This window comes from Oncorhynchus tshawytscha, linkage group LG09 (assembly GCF_018296145.1).
Source record: "Oncorhynchus tshawytscha isolate Ot180627B linkage group LG09, Otsh_v2.0, whole genome shotgun sequence".
Taxonomy (NCBI): domain Eukaryota; kingdom Metazoa; phylum Chordata; class Actinopteri; order Salmoniformes; family Salmonidae; genus Oncorhynchus; species Oncorhynchus tshawytscha.
The window spans coordinates 47125469-47145658 of NC_056437.1; the positions used below are offsets into that span (position 1 = coordinate 47125469).

Sequence of the window (20190 nt, forward strand, 5' to 3'; positions counted from 1 at the left end):
TAGTAACAAACTGTCCACATTGGAGAAAATAGTTCATTTAAAAGTTTATTTGCTGAAATAATTCACCATGCAAATTTAAGATGATAATATATGTTGCCCACTCACAAACTTTTCCAACAATGACATCTACTTCTCACTCTTAACAATTTAGAGTAAAAAAATGCTCTCAAGCACAAACTGGGCGCAGGTCTCAAATTTCCCTAATTTAACCGGGCAGTACACCTTCAATGCCCGCTTGTGTGACTGTAATGCTCCAAAAAAATAATCCATGCCTTGCGGCCAAAGTGGCCGTCGTGTCCTTGGGCTGAATATAATAATTATAATTACCTTCTCCCTGCGGCCAATCGCCGTGCTTAAGCATCTTTCACTCACATGGCTCTGGTCGCCTCCTTATCACAGGCCTGGCAGATCCAAAATACAAGTGAAGAAAGAGACATTGGGGATAGAACAGCACGCGTCAATTCTGGGGTGCACATTGAAGATGTTAGAAGAACCGTCCAGACGTACTTTTCCTCAGCCAAATAGATGATTAACGAAAAGCAAGAGCACTTGCCTATGTCCTTCTACTATCCCCCATAGTATAACAGTTGACATATTCTATTGGTCAGCTTGTCGTTCTGTGCGAGGAATATCTTCCAAACAGACTTTGGGACAGAAAGTTGTGGGAGGATAGATCCCAAATTCATAGAACTATTGTACATGAAAAGAAAAGAAAAAAGCAATGAGGCTGATGCAAGTAGCAAAGTGTTTAAGAGCTTTGGGCCAGTAAGCGAAAGGGTGCTGGTTCGAATCCCTGAGCTGACTAGGAGAAAAATCTGCTGACGTGCCCTTGAGCAAGGCACTTAACCTTAATTGTTCCTGTAAGTCGCTCTGGATAAGAGCATCTGCTAAATGTAAAAAATAATCATCTACGTTTCACTTAATGTTGACAAACTATTATTTCTTCACATTATAAGCGCATCAATGCACACAGCAGTAGGCTGCACATTTTCCAAAATGCAATTAGCGGGAAAAAATGTACTCAAAAGCACACTACAAAATGCTAGAGGTGTGATGTGACAGAAAGGAAAATCATTTTTTAAATGTTGAAAGAGCATGGGTTGCCAATATGACTAGGATTGTGTCTTTGGCTGCTAGACAACTAAAGAAAGTTGATATGAGAAAAATTGCCTACTGGTTTCAATGGCACATGAAGAAGTGTTAATAAAAGAATTCCCTGAACATTCCTATGGTCGGAATTTGACTATACTACTTTGAAATAATGCCAAATGTATATTTTTTTTAAATGTCCAGGTTTGAAAAAATAAAATAACTTATGCCAAATGTATATTTTTTTAAATGTCCAGGTTTGAAAAAATAAAATAACTTATAGTTATTGGTAAATGGTATCAAAATGCTCAATGCCTTCGCTCAAATGTTAAGGTGGGTGATGTCGCAGTGAGCATCAGGCACTGGTCTTTTGTCTCCTATCTGAACAAATAGTGCCTTTTGACAAAATCAAGCCTTTAGACATTAATATTAATGATTGTACATTATATTTGTCAAACACGACTGGCATTTAGCATATTATATATAGCTATTTTCAGGTCTCTCCAGAGATGTTCAATCAGGTTCAAGTCTGGGCTGGGCAAGGGCATTCAGAGAGTCCCAAAACCACTCCTGCTCTGTCTTGGCTGTGTGCATAGGGTCATTGTCCTTTTGGAAGGTAAACCTTCACCCAAGATTGAGGTCCTGAGCGCTCTGGAGCAGGTTTTCATCAAGGATCTCTCTGTACTTTGCTTCGTTCATCTTTGCCTCGATCCTGACTAGTCTCTCAGTCCTTGCTGCTGAAAAACATCCCCACAGCATGATGCCGCCACCACCATGCTTCACCGTAAAGATGGTGCCAGGTTTCCTCCAGACGACAGGCTAAAGAGTTCAATCTTGGTTTAATCTAAATCAGAGAATCTGGTCTCTCATGGTCTGAAAGTTTTTAGGTGCCTTTTGGCAAACTGCAAGTGGGCTGTCATGTGCCTTTTCCTGAGGAGTGGCTTCCGTCCGGCCTCTCTACCATAAAGGCCTGATTGGTGAAGTGCTACAGAGATGGTTGTCCTTCTGGAAGGTTCTACCATCTCCACAGAGGAACTGTGGAACTCTTTCAGAGTATACTTCGGGTTCTTGGTCACCTCCCTGATCAAGAACTTTCTACCCCGATTGCTCAGTTTGGCCAGGTGACCAGCTCTAGCAAGAGTCTTGGTGGTTCCAATCTGCTTCTATTTAAGAATGATGGAGGCCACTGTGTTCTTGGGGACCTTCGATGTTGCAGGTATTTTTTGATACCCTTCCCCAGATCTGTGCCTCGACCCAATCCTGTCTCGGAGTTCTACGGATAATCCCTTCAATTGGAAAGGCACACACCTGTTTATATAAGTTCCCACAGTTGACAATGCATGTCAGAGCAAAAAGAATCCCTACAGTTGACCAATCATGGACGAAGGGGCGTACACGTCGGCTCCCAAACTTCGGCTGGCCTCGAGAAATGTATTTGTGTGCCAGCTGAAAAACCACTTAATGAAGTCCAAAACGTACTAAAACCTCCGAACTGTTTCGGCTGGGAAGCATGTTGGATGTCTTTAGACACAATACTGGAAGCGAGTTGCTCCCGAATAGGTTGGTGACAGCACACATGCCAGACGATGATTCAATATAAGATTGACAGCATTGCAGAGGACTTTAATTATAGACAATAGTCAGTGCATGACTGCAGTTGCCTGTCTGTTACCTTGGCTTCCCAATTTGATGTTCATTGTTCAAATCGAAATTGACCGATAATAAACTCAGCAAAAAAAGAAATGTCCCTTTTTCAGGACCCTGTCTTTCAAAGATAATTCGTAAAAATCCAAATAACTTCACAGATCTTCATTGTAAATGGTTTAAACACTGTTTCCCATGCTTGTTCAATGAACCATAAACAATTAATGAACATGTACCTGTGGAATGGTCGTTAAGACACTAACAGCTTACAGACGGAAGGCAATTAAGTAATTGTTAAGTCACAGTTATGAAAACTTTGGACACTAAAGAGGCCTTTCTAATGACTTTGAAAAATAGCAAAAGAAAGATTCCCAGGATCCCTGCTCATCTGTGTGAACGTGCCTTAGGCATGCTGCATGGAGGCATGAGGACTGCAGATGTGGCCAGGGTAATAAATTGCAATGTCCATACTGTGAGACGCCTAAGACACCGCTACAGGGAGACAGGACGGACAGCTGATCGGTACATCTGAACATCACACCTGCGGGACAGGTACAGGATGGCAACAACAACTGCCCGCGTTACACCAGGAACACACAATCCCTCCATCAGTGCTCAGACGGTCCGCAATAGGCTGAGAGAGGCTGGACAGAGGGCTTGTAGGCCTGTTGTAAGGCGGGTCCTCACCAGACATCACCGGCAACAACGTCGCCTACGGGCACAAACCCACCGTCGCTGGACCAGACAGGACTGGCAAAAAGTGCTCTTCACTGACGAGTTGCGGTTCATTTCACCAGGGGTGATGGTTGGATTCGCGTTTATCATCAAAGGAATGAGCGTTACACCGAGGCCTGTACTCTGGAGCGGGATCGATTTGTAGGTGGCGGATCCGTCATGGTCTGGGGTTGAGTGTCACAGCATCATCGGACTGAGCTTGTTGTCATTGCAGGCAATCTCAACGCTGTGCATTACAGAGAAGACATCCTCCTCCCTTACGTGGTACCCTTCCTGCAGGCTCATCCTGACATGACCCTCCAGCATGACAACGCCACCAGCCATACTGCTCGTTCTGTGCGTGATTTCCTGCAAGACAGGAATGTCAGTGTTCTGCCAAGGCCAGCGAAGAGCCCGGATCTCAATCCCATTGAGCACGTCTGCAACCTGATGGATTGGAGGGTGAGGGCTAGGGCCATTCTCCCCAGAAATGTCCGGGAACTTGCAGGTGCCTTGGTGGAACAGTGGGGTAACATCTCACAGCAAGAACTGGCAAATCTGGTGCAGTCCATGAGGAGGAGATGCACTGCAGTACTTAATGCAGCTGGTGGCCACACCAGATACTCACTTACTTTTGATTTTGACCCCTCCTTTGTTCAGGGACACATTATTCCATTTCTGTTAGTCACATGTCTGAGGAACTTATTCAGTTTATGTCTCAGTTGTAGAATCTTATGTTCATAAAAACATTTACACAATAAACACAGTTGACAGTGAGAGGACGTTAAGTTTAGAAGCAGTATGTCAAGGTGGTGAGACATTAGTTAAATATTGAAGTGAGAAAGCATCAAGGGCAACATCTTGCCAAAAGAAATGCACTTGCTGCATTTCAACTACCTCCTACCTTGATTATCCGAGGTAGTCAAGTTTCTTGTAAGACGTCTCGTATGAGTCCTTCATTGTGGGTTTCTGTGCCAATCACATGTTGCTGCAAATGTGTCTTTCTAATTGCCCTATTTGTACTGCACATATTACACAACACACAGCTTGATTAAAATTAATTTGCTCCTTCATGTTGCTAATGTGTGCTTCCTTATGCTTCCTCAGTGAAACGGTGCCCAGGAGGATTGTCGCTAGAAAACGTCTGCTATAACACAAGTGTTCTGGCCCAGTGCACTCGGGGTGAAGTAGTAACACAGGCTAATACATTTCTCCATTCTTTCCAAGACAGTCAGATGTAATTGTTCCGAGTTCGTACAGCAGCAGATGAGGTATATAATATTAGCAATAGCTTATAACCTCTATCCAACCGTTGGCCATAATGGAGCACTGATAGGTTTCTACCATTCTGTCCAAGACAGATCTAATGGTTCCAAATGAACACAGCAACAGACTAAAGCATATGATCTCAGCCGCAATACCACATACCATACCAATACTACTGGTTGCCTATCTAGTCCATTGTCAAAGGTACTTGGAACTGGCATTGCTTTACAGTCTGTATCGAACCTACACTCACTATTGCACTTATAAATACAACTAGCCCTAGTTGTTTTCGCCATACTGTAAATGTACAAAATATTTTGTCCTCGACAATGTAAGCCATTATATAACAGTTGAAGAAGGGCTTAATTCCACGTCAAATCAGGGCTACTTTCAAGTTGAGTGCAACTTCATGTTCCTGTCTCCTCTCCATAAGAGAGCTTTGCGCTATCCGCAAGGGCATAGTTCAACATCTGTCAAAACTGGTCTAGTCCACCCACTCTGTGGCGTTGCCATTCCATCCCCCAATCCGGTGCAGGATTATAGGATAGGCAGGGCAGCCCTAAGACCTCTGCGTTCCAACAGAGCACTTCACTTTGCATGGATTAAACCTTTAGTGGACTGCCCTGCGGTCACACTAACCTGTATTCACTATAGTGTCGAAAAGGCCCATTGGCACCCATTGGAAGAAAATGAAAACTGATCTGGAGACCATTGCAAAATGCTGTAAGAGTGACATGCTTAGGTGACACTTACACATCACCCTGCACAGTCATCAACAGGGAAGCTTCTGTTTAACGTTGTCAATGGTGATCAGTGCTCTTATAAGGGTTTTGCTATTAGAGCATGCCAGCAGTAGGTGCCACGACAACCACTCACTGTAAGACAGAAGAAATAAAGAAATGTACTTGTCAAATAAGGTGCATTGCCTTGGCCGGTGACAACAGTGGCCTGACTGAGGCAGATGCACACACGTCTCACACACACACACAACAGTAGCTCGCACGTTCGTGCACACACAAACTAATAACTCATACGTGTCACATGCAGACGCACACAGACACACACAACAGGAGCCTGCCAGCCTCGCTGTTTGGCCGGCTGCTCGCGTGTGGATGTAAACAGCCCTCTCGCCGAGACTCAACAGCACGCCCACAAATCCGACCGGAGCCCACTGCATATATACTGCCTGCTAATTTAAAGCTAGTCAGAGAAGGCATGAATCACCCAGCTGAGAAGCCTCGGCACAAAACTGGGATATGAGCCCAGCCTTTAATCATCACATGCATAATCACATCACAAAAAAACCTGTCCTTATGGTACAACGGGAGTCTATAGTGTAGGAGTGTATGAGTGTAATGTTGCAAGCAGGAAAGGGAAGCAACAGCCTTTCTGCGACAGCAACAGTTGGCTCTCAACAGTCAGAGAGTTAGCTACGCCACAGAGAGGAAGTCGCACAGACACACCGTCCCTCGGCAACCACAGGTACTATAGAAGGAAAAGGAGGAGAGATGGGGAGAAAAGGAAGAGGTAAAAAAAAGACTCAGCCACACCTGACGGTTACTCAGCAACCAGACATTGAAGAAAGGAACGAAGGAAGAAGAAGAGGACAAAAACGAGAGAGAAATTGTCTCTACTCACTTGAGTCATCAGAGTCATAGCCTTCCATGTCCGGCTCCTCCTCCTTCTTGCCGGTTGCTGCGTGTGACAGGGCGGCGGCAGCACCGCCAAAGGCCCGGCCTGGGTCGTCATCGGTGTGGGAGCATGCCGGGTCATCCCCAGAGTTGTGGCTGGCCGAGGACGAGCGCAGCGAGCTGGCCCGGATCAGGACGGGGGGTACTGTGGGGGGGAGACCCCGCGGATAGCGGGGGAAGTAGTCAGAGATCTGCTTGATGGGCTGGATGGGGCCAGGGCACACATCAATGGCCATGTGCTCCTGGATGCTGATGGTGGTCTTCTCGCCTTTGCGTTGTGTCATGCATGCGATCCCTTGGAGCTCCCACCCAGCCCAGTCAAGACCCAGTCAAAACAAAAACAATTCCCCAGGTGCCTCCCAAAACACAAAGGCTTCTCGAAAAGTAAACTAATAGCACCAAAGCCAGCCAGACAAAAATCTTATGGAATGTTTTTTCTCTTTTTAAGTTGTTCCTCTGAAGTCTATCCCTAAAGAAAAAGCCTGTAGCCCCAGTGGAGAGAGAGCTCCTGGTTGTGAGTGAGATGAGTAGGTCCTGGTGGCGCCTCGGACTCCCCCCTTCTAGCCTGCGCTGCTCTGGGCTACATGGAGAGCCGTGGCTGGTCCACCCTGCAAGCTCTAACCATGCTGTCGGTCTGCCTCACACACAATGCTGCCTGCCTGCACTCTCTACCGGGCTCCCTCTCTCTCTACATCCCTCTCTCCCTCTACCTCTACTCTACACCCTATCTGCAGCTGTGTGTGTGTGTGTGTGTGTGTGTGTGTGTGTGTGTGTGTGTGTGTGTGTGTGTAAGGGAGGGAGGTCTTAGTGAGGAAGGAGGAGGGATCAGCTGATGTCACTGCTTAGCAACCGAGCAGTAAACAGGAACCTCCGGTGCGGGTACTTAATTATGCTATTAGTCCCCATCCATCTGTCAGCAGGAAGGAGGCTCTGCCGTGTGTGTGAGGGAAAGGGCAGGAAGAGGCAGATATTGCAGAAAATAAGTGTGTGTGCGTGCGTGCAAGCTGTGGAGTGAAAGAGAAAATGTGCGTCTCTGAGAGACCACAACCGTAAATGTAAGTGTGTGTGTGCCCAGGAGTGTGTGAGAGAGAAGTGAATAGCTCCGAGTGAGAGAGGGAGTGAGAGTTTTGTGTGTCACAGAAAGGGAGAGAATCGGGAACTAACCAGCACTTCCTAAATCTTAAAGCTTAAATGAGCAGTGAGTTAATTCAGTGTGCCAGGTCAGTATGCCAGGTCACCTTCTCACCAAATAATCTCTAGAGAAACAGGTGCTGAATAACTACGATAAACAAAGTAACAATTAAGAATTGAAAAATGGTGTATCTGAGTAGTAACATTCCTCACATATTACAGCCCAGGTGGTTGTGGGTTCAATCTCCACAACCACTTATGCTGGGTCTTAATTTAAATCAGTCATTATCAAAAACGAGTGTCACAACTACATAGAGAGTGGGCGAACAACCTCCCCCTGGGTGGAAAGTACTGTTTTTGAGAATCACTGAAATTTCGTAGGATATTTTTTCTTACCTTTAACTACATAACGTTAAAAAAAAGTATTTTTTGCATGGTGCATGAGATAATGAATTAATGAAAAGTGGTGAAATACCCCTTTACACCCCGTTAGTGTTTTTATGAGTCCATATTCATGTGACTTGAATTGCCTTTTTGTGCAAAGCATGTGCTTAAATGGGCCACAAACATTGATTGTGTGTGTTTTTCAAAGACACCTGCTCCAAGAGCAGACATTTTCCATGGTGCCTGCTCACAATGCAAAACAGTGATGCATTGAACACATTGATAATTTAGACATCCATAAGAGTGACTTTAATCTCACTTAAAAGATCATGAGCCCACATGACAGGAGTCTTAAGTTTGACAGGAGTCAGGCAAGTCATGTAATCCATTTATCAACAAAGCACCTGACTAACCAATCTGTCAACCTGCCATTCAAAACGTACATTACAGAAATAAAGTATCTTATCAAAAACTATAGAAAAAATAACCAACATCCTCAAAAATACATTTGCCCTCTTTTGGGGTCTGTTCTTGTCACAATTGAGAAATAAAAAATAACCCCTTTTCAATGACGTTTGAGTGAATGAATACAATTAAGCTATTAAGTCATTCACGTGACAGTGGTGTGGGGCGAACATTTTTTCAGGGAAAATACTGAATGAGAGCAAATTAATTCACAATCTATGTCTGACAATCCCTCGGGAGGATTTCTCTCTTTGATCCTTGACGGTACTTACGAGTGCACATTTACATTCACTTTCCCAATCTTTACACAAGGAAAACAAAGACCCAAGTAACAAAATAAAAAATGCCCATGTCCATTGCCCTCATTCACCGATGGGAGAGAGTTGATGGACAGAGTTTCTTTTGAAATCAATATTCGAGTGAGGTGACAAACAGGCAACACTATTTGTGGGACATGTTGATGTTAAATAGGTTGACGAGATGGTTGCAAATGGTGCCAAACGTGTTGCTTTCTGTCTGGAGTTTAACGTTTCGAAGAAGCTAGCTTGCGTATCTGGAAAACTGAAGAAGCCATCTCATATATCTAAAGGAGATTCTGAAGGTTCTTTAAAAAATGTGGTCCCGCTTTATTGGAAGTGTATCTTATGACGGCTTTATAAAGCATTTGTATACGCTTTATAAGCACCACATAAATCGGTTACAGTTCATCTATAACCGTTTTTCATGCTCTATAAAGGATGAATACATGTGAACAAATACATTGTGAATCTTTAGAGAGTATTATATGCAGTTATAGATGATTTGTGAAACATCTATGTAGTGCTTATGAAGCCTATAAGAAGGTTTTATGAAGCCTTCGTAAGATGCACTTCAAATAAAGCAGGACCAAAAATGTGTTTGATGGACACTGGTACATTTCCAACCTCACTTGCTATAGGTTCTGAGACATTTGAATCGATTAACTGTCACAGTTCAGAGTCAACATTAAATCCAAATACATTACACAGAGATGTTTCATAACTATGGCTTAAATCAATTATACTCAAGGAATTTAATTTAAAACTAAAATGATGCATTGTGTGATAACGCACTACTGGAAAAAGTGGCCACGTGGAAAAGAGCGTTCAGGTAAAACATAGGCCTATTCCAGGATGTGAGAGACCCTTTAATGGAGATTTGTCCAACACTCCAGCCAAACTCCACCCTCTTGATAAAGATTACGAGAACATTGCAAGGGCAGACCAGAGCAGCTCCAAATTCATCCTGGTCCTTCAACCATAAGTGGTGGGCGTAACTGTGTAGAACAGTGTTTGAAGCCTCTTCTACTAAAGAACACTGGGTCATCTTCAGAGCTGCTGAGAGTTGCACTGTTTTGGTGAGACACGATGGGTATGGAAATGAAATGGCACTTGATTTTCAACTGAATCTGTAGAAAACATGTACTAAAGCTTATGATGACTGCTTAAACAAAGTGATCATACCTTTTTTTCTTTCTTTTTTCCCCCATAACGTTTGCCTGCAGGTGGGGGAGTTCATCGGAAGATGATGATTAGATATCATACAATGATTAAAGCCAACAGTTCATTTAAAATTGCGATCATAAGGTCAAGTCTACATACTTTCACCCGACACAAATTAATCACACCGTACACACCACTGTGTAAATTAAGTTGATATAGTGATAATTGTCATGCTGGCAAAATAAAACTATTCTCCATCAACAAGGATCAGAACATTTGCACAACATATTATTCTATGGCAGCCAAACTAGTGGCTCTTGCGTAACACTGACCGGCAATGACGGAAGACAAAATCTTCAGGCGTACTAGCTGAACCACTAGGTTTAGAGATAGAATCCAAGTTGACCAAACTCTATAAATTAATTTCTCTCAGACTAAGCTGAACTTGTCATGTTTCATCATCAGAAAATGCTTTGAGAATCCCTAAGACAAACTTGCCATGGTTTTATGCAACTGAATTTATTGTAGATGGAATGCAGATCAAAAAAGAGGTATTAGGCAGAATGAAAAACAAAGGATTTATCACGCACTGAAAAGCTGTTGCCCTTTGGCCTTCACACAGAGCTTTAGTGTTGTCCCCTTGAATATAATAGATCTGTGTGTATATCAAATAAACATTATTTTAAAAGGAAAGTACTGTATCTCACCTTCTAATTCATCATTTTAGAATTCAAGGCAGAACCTCTATTCATGTTTTTTACAGAAAGACCTTTTCTTTTGTATCTGTGTTTGATAAAAGGCAGAATCACCACTCCTTTGCTCCCTGCCAAATCAGCAGAGAGCAAAAGGGATAGGAACGAATGCATGGGGAAGATACATTTGTTCATGTAGTGTATGTGGACACCTGCTCGTCGAACAACTCATTCCAAAATCATGGGCATTAGTATGGAGTTGGTCCCCCCTTTGCTGCTATAACAGCCTCCACTCTTCTGGGAAGGTTTTCCACTAGATGTCGGGCACTGATGTTGGACGATTAGGCCTGGCTCACGTTAAAAAAATCATCCTAAAGGTGTTTGCTGGGGTTGAGGTCAGGGCTCTGTGCATGCCAGTCAAGTTCTTCCACACCGATCTCAACAAACCATTTCTGTATGGACCTCGCTTTGTGCACTGGGGCATTGTCATTCTGAAACAGAAAAGGGCCTTCCCCAAACTGTTTCCACAAAGTTGGAAGCACAGAATTGTCTAGAATGAAATTGTATGCTGTAGTGTTAAGATTTCCTTTCATTGGAACTAAGGGCCCTAGCCCAAAACCATGAAAAACAGCCCCAGACCATTATTCCTCATCCACCAAACTTTACAGTTGGCACTATGCATTCGGGCAGGTAGTGTTCTCCTGGTGTCCGCCAAACCCATATTTGTCCAACAGACTGCCAGATGGTGAAGCTTGATTCATCATTCCAGAGAACGCGTTTCCGCTGCTCCAGAGTCCAATGGCGGTGAACTTTACACAAATCCTGCTGACGCTTGGCATTGCGCATGGTGTTCTTAGGCTTGAGTGCAGCTGCTCGGCCATGACACCCATTTCATGAAGCTTCCGAAAACAGTTATTGTGCTAACGCTGCTTCCAGAGGCAGTTTGCAACTCAGCAGTGAGTGTTGCAACCGAGGACAGACGATTTTTACGCACTACGTGCTTCAGCACTCAGCGGTCCCGTTCTGTGAGCTTGTGTGGCCTACCACTTCGCAGCTCCTAGACGTTTCCACTTCACAATAACAACACTTACAGTTGACTGGGGCTCTAACCGTGCAGACATTTGGCGAACTGACTTGTTGGAAAGGTGGTATCCTATGCCGGTGCCACATTGAAAGTCACTTAGCTCTTCAGTAAGGCCATACTACTGCCAATGTTTGTCTATGGAGATTGCATGGCTGTGTGCTCGATTTTATACACCTGTCAACAACGGGGGTGGCTGAAATAGCTGAATCCACTAATTTGAAGGGGTGTCCACATAATTTTGTATATACAGTGTATAGTAAAACATTTACATCAACAGGTGGATGGTAAGAGCTTAGTAGTGGTAGACCATCAATAACTCCAGTATTAAAAACAATTTGCATTGCAACACAGTCACAGTGCAGCATAATGGAAAGTCCAGGGGCCTCAATTGTGAACAGCATTACTTTTTCACACAAGTGAAGAATGCACCCTTCTGCCAATCTGAACTGAGTATTCCGCCAAACACTGGTTTAAGAACAAATACATTTCAACGTATTCAGTGTGTTGATAATGGGGCCCCAGGTATTTAAGGTATTTGAGGATATTGGTTGAATTAAGCCCACAGCCTACTGTGTAGAGCACAGTAAGACATGGACACTAGTCAGGCTGTTGCAGTAACCATATTACCGCCACACCGGCAGTCATGACCGCAGTACAATTCCACGTGACCACAGAGTCACGGTAAACTCCTTTTATGCAGTCTGGACATGCTTTGGTAGTATCCAACTTATTAACAACCATCAGGTCCTAATGGCCTTTTACTGAGGGCTCTATTGTCCCTCTAACTACTTTGACATCAATGCAAATGCAATCGAAAATCACATCCAATACTTATCATAAAAACAGTATTGTACTTTTAAAGTCACTTTTTAACTTGATCAATTTGAAGAACGAAGTTCAACAGCAGGTTGAAACTGAGTGGAAAACATGGTCGTTGTGGATGTTTCAAACCCTAACACAAAGAAATGGGCAGCGCATAGAGGCCTGGAGATGCTAAACTTGTTTATGTTAATTAATGGTCAATTACCGTGACACCGGCAGGCTTTTGCATGACACTAACCGGCTGACAAATGTTTATGACCGCTGCAGCCATAGACACTAGTTTACAATGTGCTGTATCAAGATGCAGTGTGTACTGTGTATTGGAGAGACATGAGGCACCAGGGGATTCCAGGATCCGAGAAGAGAGCTCGATTCAGAATCAGGAGATGGAGAGGAGGATCAGAACAGCCGACACAAAGCCTCTCTGAACATTTTTATTTGATTTAACCTTTATTTAACCAGGTAGGCTAGTTGAGAACAAGTTCTAATTTGCAACTGCGACCTGGCCAAGATAAAGCATAGCAATTTGACACATACAACACAGTTACACATGGAATAAACAAAACATAGTCAATAATACAGTAGAACAAAAGAAAACAAAAAGTCTCTATACAATGAATGCAAATGAGGTAAGATAAGGGAGTTAAGGCAATAAATAGGCCATGGTGGCAAAGTAATTACAATATAGCAATTAAACAGTGGAATGGTAGATGTGCAGAAGATGAATGTGCAAGTAGAGATACTGGTGTGCAAAGGAGCAAGATAAATAAATAAATACTGTATGCGGTTGAGGTAGGTAGATAGATGGGCTGTTTACAGATGGGCTATGTACAGGTGCAGTGATCTGTGAGCTGCTCTGACAGCTGGTGCTTAAAGCTTAAAGCTAGTGAAGGAGATATGAGTCTCCAGCTTCAGAGATTTTTGCAGCTCGTTCCAGTCATTGGCAGCAGAGAGCATTGTGCCCTCACAGGTTGCAGTGAGAACTGGGCCCTGCATCACTTTTGAGAGACAACCACTTTAAGGGAAGCTGAGATAGTATTAGGCTACCCAATCTATAGAATGGAGTGTCATGCTGTATAGTATTCCCACAGTATGTTTTAAATATTGTTTGTCCCAATATGAATTTATTGAAATAATTGTAATTACGAGACTGAAAACATATTATAGGAACATCAATTGGCAAGTAATTTATTCAAACAGACCTTAAGCAACAAACACTGATCGGGGGCTGCCCTTCTGTAGGGGTGGAAGGGCCAATAGATTAGAGGTGGCAGAACGAAGTACTCGTGTTGGGGTGTAGGGTTTGACCTTAGACTGAAAGTAGGGAGTCGCAGTTCTTCTTGCTTCTCCGTAGGCAAGCACCAGGGTCTTGAAGAGGATGCGAGCCTCGACAGGAAGCGTGCCAGTGGAGTGTGCGGAGGGTTGGGGTGACATGGAAGAACTTGGGAAGGTTGAACACCAGGCAGGCTGCGGCGTCCTTGATACGTTGCAGGGATTTGATGGCATAAACGAAGAGCACCGCCAACAAAGAGTTACAGTAGTCTAGACGGGAGATGACAAGTGCCTGGATTAGCACCTACGTACGCAGCTGCCACAGAGTTGTCAACTGTGCTGGAGAGGTCTTGGAGTGGACAGGGCTTCTCCGGGAGGAAGAACAGCTCTGTCTTGTAGAGGTTGAGCTTAAGGTTGTGGGCAGAAATCCAAGCGGAGATGTCTGCCAGGTACGCAGAGATGCGTGCCGCCACCTTGGTGTCAGAAGGGGGGAAAGATTAAAGTAGTTGAGTGTCATCCGCATAACAATGATAGGAGAGACCATGTGAAGATATAACGGAGCCCAGTGACTTGGTGTAAAGAGAAAAGTAGAGAGCCTACAACAGAGCCCAGGGGGACATCAGTAGTGAGAGCATGTGGTGCAGACACAGATCCTCTCCAGACCACCGGATAGGAGTGACCTGCCAGGTAGGATGCAATCCAGCAGTGTGCAGAGCCTGAGAAGCCCAGCCCTGAGAGGGTGGAGAGGAGGATCTGATGGTTCATGGTGTCAAGTTACAGTCTTCACTCTGTCTCCTCACTTTACCGCTTGACCAATCCCTCTCACACTTTCACTGTCCTCTTCCCTCCCTCTCTCTCACACAGCAGTTTCCAACATGGCAAAGTGTTTTTGCATTTTCTACCTGTGGAATTGTTGCATAAAGCAAATAATTTACATTATGCTGGCATGGGGAAACGAGCTACAAACCCTCAAACCTAGTCAGTCAGGGAATTGTAGGATTAGTTCTGGATTTGTGTGTGTGTGTGCGGGGGCGGGGGGCATGTAGAACAAACCAGAGAGCATGATATTCTGAATACTAATGCTATTGACTTGTAAACATGAAACAGGAAGAAATGGGAGGATGTAAGTCATTTCAATACATTCAAATAGGTAAAGTAGTACAGGTTAAAATAGATAGTTTGGGTTATTTATTTCCCCAGAGTCAGGTCAACTATTTACTTTACTATTTTTATGTCTCCGCGTTCAGTTTGAAGGAAGCTGCCTACTAGCTTTAGCGCAATTGCTTACTAGCATTAGCACAATGAGTGGAAGTCTATGTGAACAGCAAGCATGCTAGCTGTACTTGTAGACTTCCAATCATTGCACAAACGCTAGTTATCAATGGCTCACAAAATTCCTTCATACTGGACGCAGAAACTTAAAAATGGTATCCATGAGTTAATCTGACTCTGGGGAAGTAGATAAAGGGATATCCCTTGAACTATCCCTTTAAAAATATTTGCAGCACAAAAAACCTCTGCCCAACATAAGCATGTGTACAGATGCTGACACTACATATTCTCAACACAATTTCATGCTTTGGCACGAAGGTGTGCGTGTTTACAGGGAAAATGTAGGCAACCAGGGTACTAATGCCTTGATACACACTCATCTCGATAACTGGGAAAGATAGGGCTATATTTACAGAACAGAGGAGAGATGGTGGGGATGCTCTGTGAATCCAGCTGTGAACATGCAAATCCCAACGATGTGTGTGAACACGGTGAATAAACAAGATAAAATGTTGATGTGAAGCGTTGTTACCTCGGACAAGACCATGATTCTCGGACTTTATCATTATATTCCCCAATGTTTTGTTACATTGAGCTGAGGGTGGTGAGATTTGTGTGGAATAGATTTGGTCTCAACCAATGCAAACAACATGATAGTCATCAAAGGTAGCTTTCGTTACTGATGGGGAATCATATGAAACTTGCAATAACATACAGTAGGAAAAAAGTACATGTGAATTTAGGAGGGCCAATGCCGCTTTCATAATATTTTTTTGTAACAAATTATAAAGCACGACATTTCAATCTAAGAACGACATTGGAGAAATACTGATTCTGAGAACACACCCAAAATCGGCTATTTTTCCATGATTCCATTTTACCATGTCATACATTAACCTGTCCACAGTATAACTTAATACATAGAGAACCCATAAAAAAATATGAACTCTAAACTATTGACTTCAGTGGACCAGCGACTTAATCCAAGACACCACATGAAGTCTGTGCAGTGTGAAAATACATCATTCATGAATAAATACATTATGAGCTATTATACAGATCCTAGAAATACTCCACTTGAGCACGTGGCTATATATGCATACAGGCACGTGTACAAAATCCTGAATACATAAGCAGGGGAGTTGTGGGGATGTATAGCAGGAAGCCCATGAAGAATAGGTCTACCCGAGCATAGGCCCTAGGGTCAGATTCATACACATTGTGTTTTCCGAGCAGTACATATCACTGACTGGTTGCATGGTGACAATGCCATTTAAACCAGGTAAGATAGCCTATTCAATTAACTAGATTACAAATATTGAATATACAATATGCACATAGCGATGCCTTCTGGCCTAGACTATGTACTGTACTACTGTCAAGGTAAGCAAACATTTAAGCAATTTGGGAGAACAATCACATTTTCATAGAAAACTGACAACTCTACTGTGACAGGAGGCCAAGTGGTCTAGGGACTGAAGCTGTGCTGATTGCGTTTGATTATGCGAGGACAGTATTTGTGGTTTCAGAAAGCCCACATGGGTGATCTTGCCCAGGAATCACTGCCAACAACCAATTAAACTTTGTGGGAACCTAATATTGGCATTCTTTGACAAGGTCCATACAAATCAGAGCCTGAGTTGGAGCCAGCTCTGTGAACAATATAAACACTAGAAGATTGTAAGTAAATGGTAGAATAGAACAGAATTTTCTTGGCCTAACACAATCCATTATTAGGCATTCTGCCAATAAATGAGATGAAGAGACATGAGCTTCTGTTATCTTAATCAGAGCACACCAGAAGACGCCAAAGAGCAAACGAACAAGGACTTTTATTTTCAGAGATAAATACAAGGCACCTAGGCAATGCTTGGACCACTGTATGGCAGTAACTGGAGAAGGGACTGTAGGGTACTTACTAGGGACTGAGGTATGGTAGTGTTCTTATTGGTTACTGAGGTACAGAGCTGTAGTAGGTCACTTCCTAGGCACAAAGTTTCCAGAGTAAAGTTTATCTTCAGAGACATGGGGTAAACTCCAGGACTGTGGGAGGACATCTGAAGTAGAGTTCTTCTCAGATCCGAATCGGATCCGCCAAATTCCCACCTGAACCAGACATGATCCAGTCATAAAAAGAAAAAAATTATATTTCCGATCTGATATGGATCCGAGGTGGACCAGAGTTGAGGGACAATTGAGACAAACACCTGGCACCGACAGATGTGGCAGCTCTGCTTATAGCTCCTAAGCAACTTTGAAGTATTTTGTTTTTTGTTTGTTATTTCTTACATTATTAGCCCAGAATTTTTTTTGTGTTATTACCAGTGGTGGAAAAAGTACACAACAATTATACTTGAGTAAAAGTATGAAAGTAATAAATATACTTAAGAATCAAAAGTAAAAGTATCAATCATTTCAATATTCCTTATATTAAGCAAACCAGATGGCAACATTTTCTTGTTTTTTTAATTTATGGAAAGCCACGGGCAAAAAAGTACCTAGCCACACTGGCTAGCACAGAGCAACATTTGCATTGCACTAATAATGGCGCTGACTAGGGAAATGTTCCCGCTGATCTTAGTGCCAGTCTGCACATTCAAACTAAAACAATGTAACTAATAATGACAGCATAATGCTTTCAATTAACAAAATAATGATAAAAATAGTCCTTCAAAATGGCAATGTTTATTTAATTAAAACCCTTTTTGGGCTGCAATGACGTTAACGGGATGATATGACAACAGCCAGTGAAAGTGCAGGGCAACAAATTCAAAACAGAAATCTCATGATTAAAATTCCTCAAACATACATGTATCTTATACCATTTTAAAAGGTAATCTTGTTGTTAATCCCACCAGTGTCCGATTTCAAATATGCTTTTCAGCAAAAGCACCACAAACGATTGTTAGGTCACCACCAAGCCACAGAATAAACACAGCCATTTTTCCAGCCAAAGAGTCACAAAAATCACAAAGAGATAAAATGAATCACTAACCTTTGATGATCTTCATCAGATGACACATCATGTTACACCATACATGTATGATTTGTTTGATAAAGTTCATATTTATATAAAATAATCTGAGTTTACATTGGCGCGTTACGTTCACTAGTTCCAAAAACATCCAGTGATTTTGCATTGCCACATCGATTCAACAGAAATACTCATCATAAATGTAGATGATAATACAAGTTGGAATTATAGATATACATCTCCTTAATGCAACCGCAACCGCTGTGTCAAATTTCAGAAGAACTTTACGGAAAAAGTATACCAAGCAATAATCTGAGATGTCACTCAGAAATATAATACAATTAGCCGCCATTTTGGAGTCAACATAAACCAGAAATTACATGATAAATATTCCCTTACCTTTGATGATCTTCATCAGAATGCACTCCCAGGAATCCCAGGTCCACAATAAATGCTTGATTTGTTCGATAATGTCCGTTATTTATGTCCAATTAGCTCATTTGTTAGCACGTTTGGTACACCTATCCAAATGCTGGTGCTGGTCAACCATTTCTTCAGACAAAAACTTCAAAAAGTTACATTACAGGTCGAAGAAACATTTCAAACTAAGTACAGAATCAATCATTAGGATGTTTTTATCATAAATCTTCAATAAAGTTCCAACTGGAGAATTCCTTTGTGTCTTTAGGAGGAACGGAACGCAGGGAGATATCATGTGCTATGCGCGTGACCGGGAAATGGCCGTCTGCCAGTAGCCTGACTCATTCCCCTCTTATTCAGTTTCACAACACAGTAGAAGCCTCATTCAAGTTTCTATAGACAGGTGACATCTAGTGGAAGCCATAGGAAGTGAGTATTTATTCATATTCCAATGTGATTTCAATAGGGAATGGGTTGAAAATATTCCAACCTCAGATTTCTCACTTCCTGTTTGGATTTCTTCTCAGGTTTTTGCCTGCCATATGAGTTATGTTATACTCACAGACATTTTCAAACAGTTTTAGAAAATTCAGAGTGTTTTCTATCCAATACTAAAAATAATATGCATATATTAGCAACTGAGACTGAAGAGCAGGCCGTTTACTCTGGGTACCTTTCATCCAAGCCACTCAATAGTGTCCCTGCAGCCATAAGAAGTTATGGATCCATAACAAATTACTATGGGAATAAATACCTCTGATTACAGAAATATTGGAACGAAGTTGTCTAATAAAGGTAAACAAATTGTTGCTTCCTGGAAAATACTTGTTCAAATACACACAGTCACGTTGTACAGCGCCATTATGGCTATTAGCAGGTAGCTGGACAATTGCCTAGAAGGAGGGTAGGGGAAGAATTCTATCGTCAAATGTATTTCTATGTTAGGTTGACTGTATCACAACTAGCTAGGTTAAAATTTCAATTTAATCCACCAGAAAAGAGAAAACAAATAATACCACAAAAAGTATAAATGTTTTGGTTAGCCTGACCTGGACACCATGTACAATATTATAATAGACCATTATGGGCTATTAGCAGGACAATATACCTTTACCAACACCTCTCTGTATTTTGATACTTTGTGGATGGGCCCTCCCCAGTGGTGCAGCTATCTAAGTCACCGCATTGCAATGCAAAATTAGTTTCTACAGATACCCGTGCCGGCTGCCACCCGGAGACCCATGAGGTGGCTTTTGGATTGACTGAGAGTCACGTCATATTTTTTGATATCCTGTAGGCCTACCATAGGCGACATGAGTCTCACTAGTGTTGAGTAATGTGCTGTTTAAAGTGGTGTAGGTCTTATTTAAAAGAGCATAATGAAGTTTGAAGCAATAAGATTTGAAGCAATAGCCTACAACTATTTTAACACAGTTTTGCGCTGCTCTGAGACAAGCATGGGGACTGGTCTTGATAAATCAACAAGGTTTTTATTTTGACTGAATCTCTGTTTGGGTATTGGTTAAACTACAATTATGGTGTAGACATGTTATGCTCTTAGTGTAACCTTTATTTAACTAGGCAAGTCAGTTAAGAACAAAATATTATTTACAAGGACAGCCTACTTCTTCCTCCCCATCTGTGAATTGAACACCGGTCTCACGCGTGCCCGCACGGCAAGGGGATTCGTTAGCTAAGTAGCCAAGTACTGTAGCCTACACCCGAATGTCACGTTGTACAGCGCCATATTGTCCGTTCCATCTTATCGGATACCCAAAGGGTTTTTTGTTTCTCTTGGAATAGAAACACC

General features: G+C 42.5%; 1 protein-coding gene across 6 annotated transcripts in view; it reads right to left on the reverse strand.

Annotated features, from left to right (window-relative positions):
* LOC112258064 (double C2-like domain-containing protein beta) overlaps positions 1 to 20190 on the reverse strand; it is a 310407-nt gene that overhangs the window by 122617 nt on the left and 167600 nt on the right. For 3 of the 6 annotated variants that reach the window (XM_042326973.1, XM_024432148.2, XM_042326972.1), the window contains exon 9: positions 6352 to 6549. The exons of 2 other annotated variants lie outside the window; for them this stretch is intronic. In XM_042326973.1, coding sequence (XP_042182907.1) covers positions 6352 to 6549 — 198 coding nt within the window. Of the gene's footprint in view, positions 1 to 6351; positions 7118 to 20190 lie in introns of those variants that run through there. One more of the 6 variants, XM_024432150.2, reaches the window with a different exon arrangement.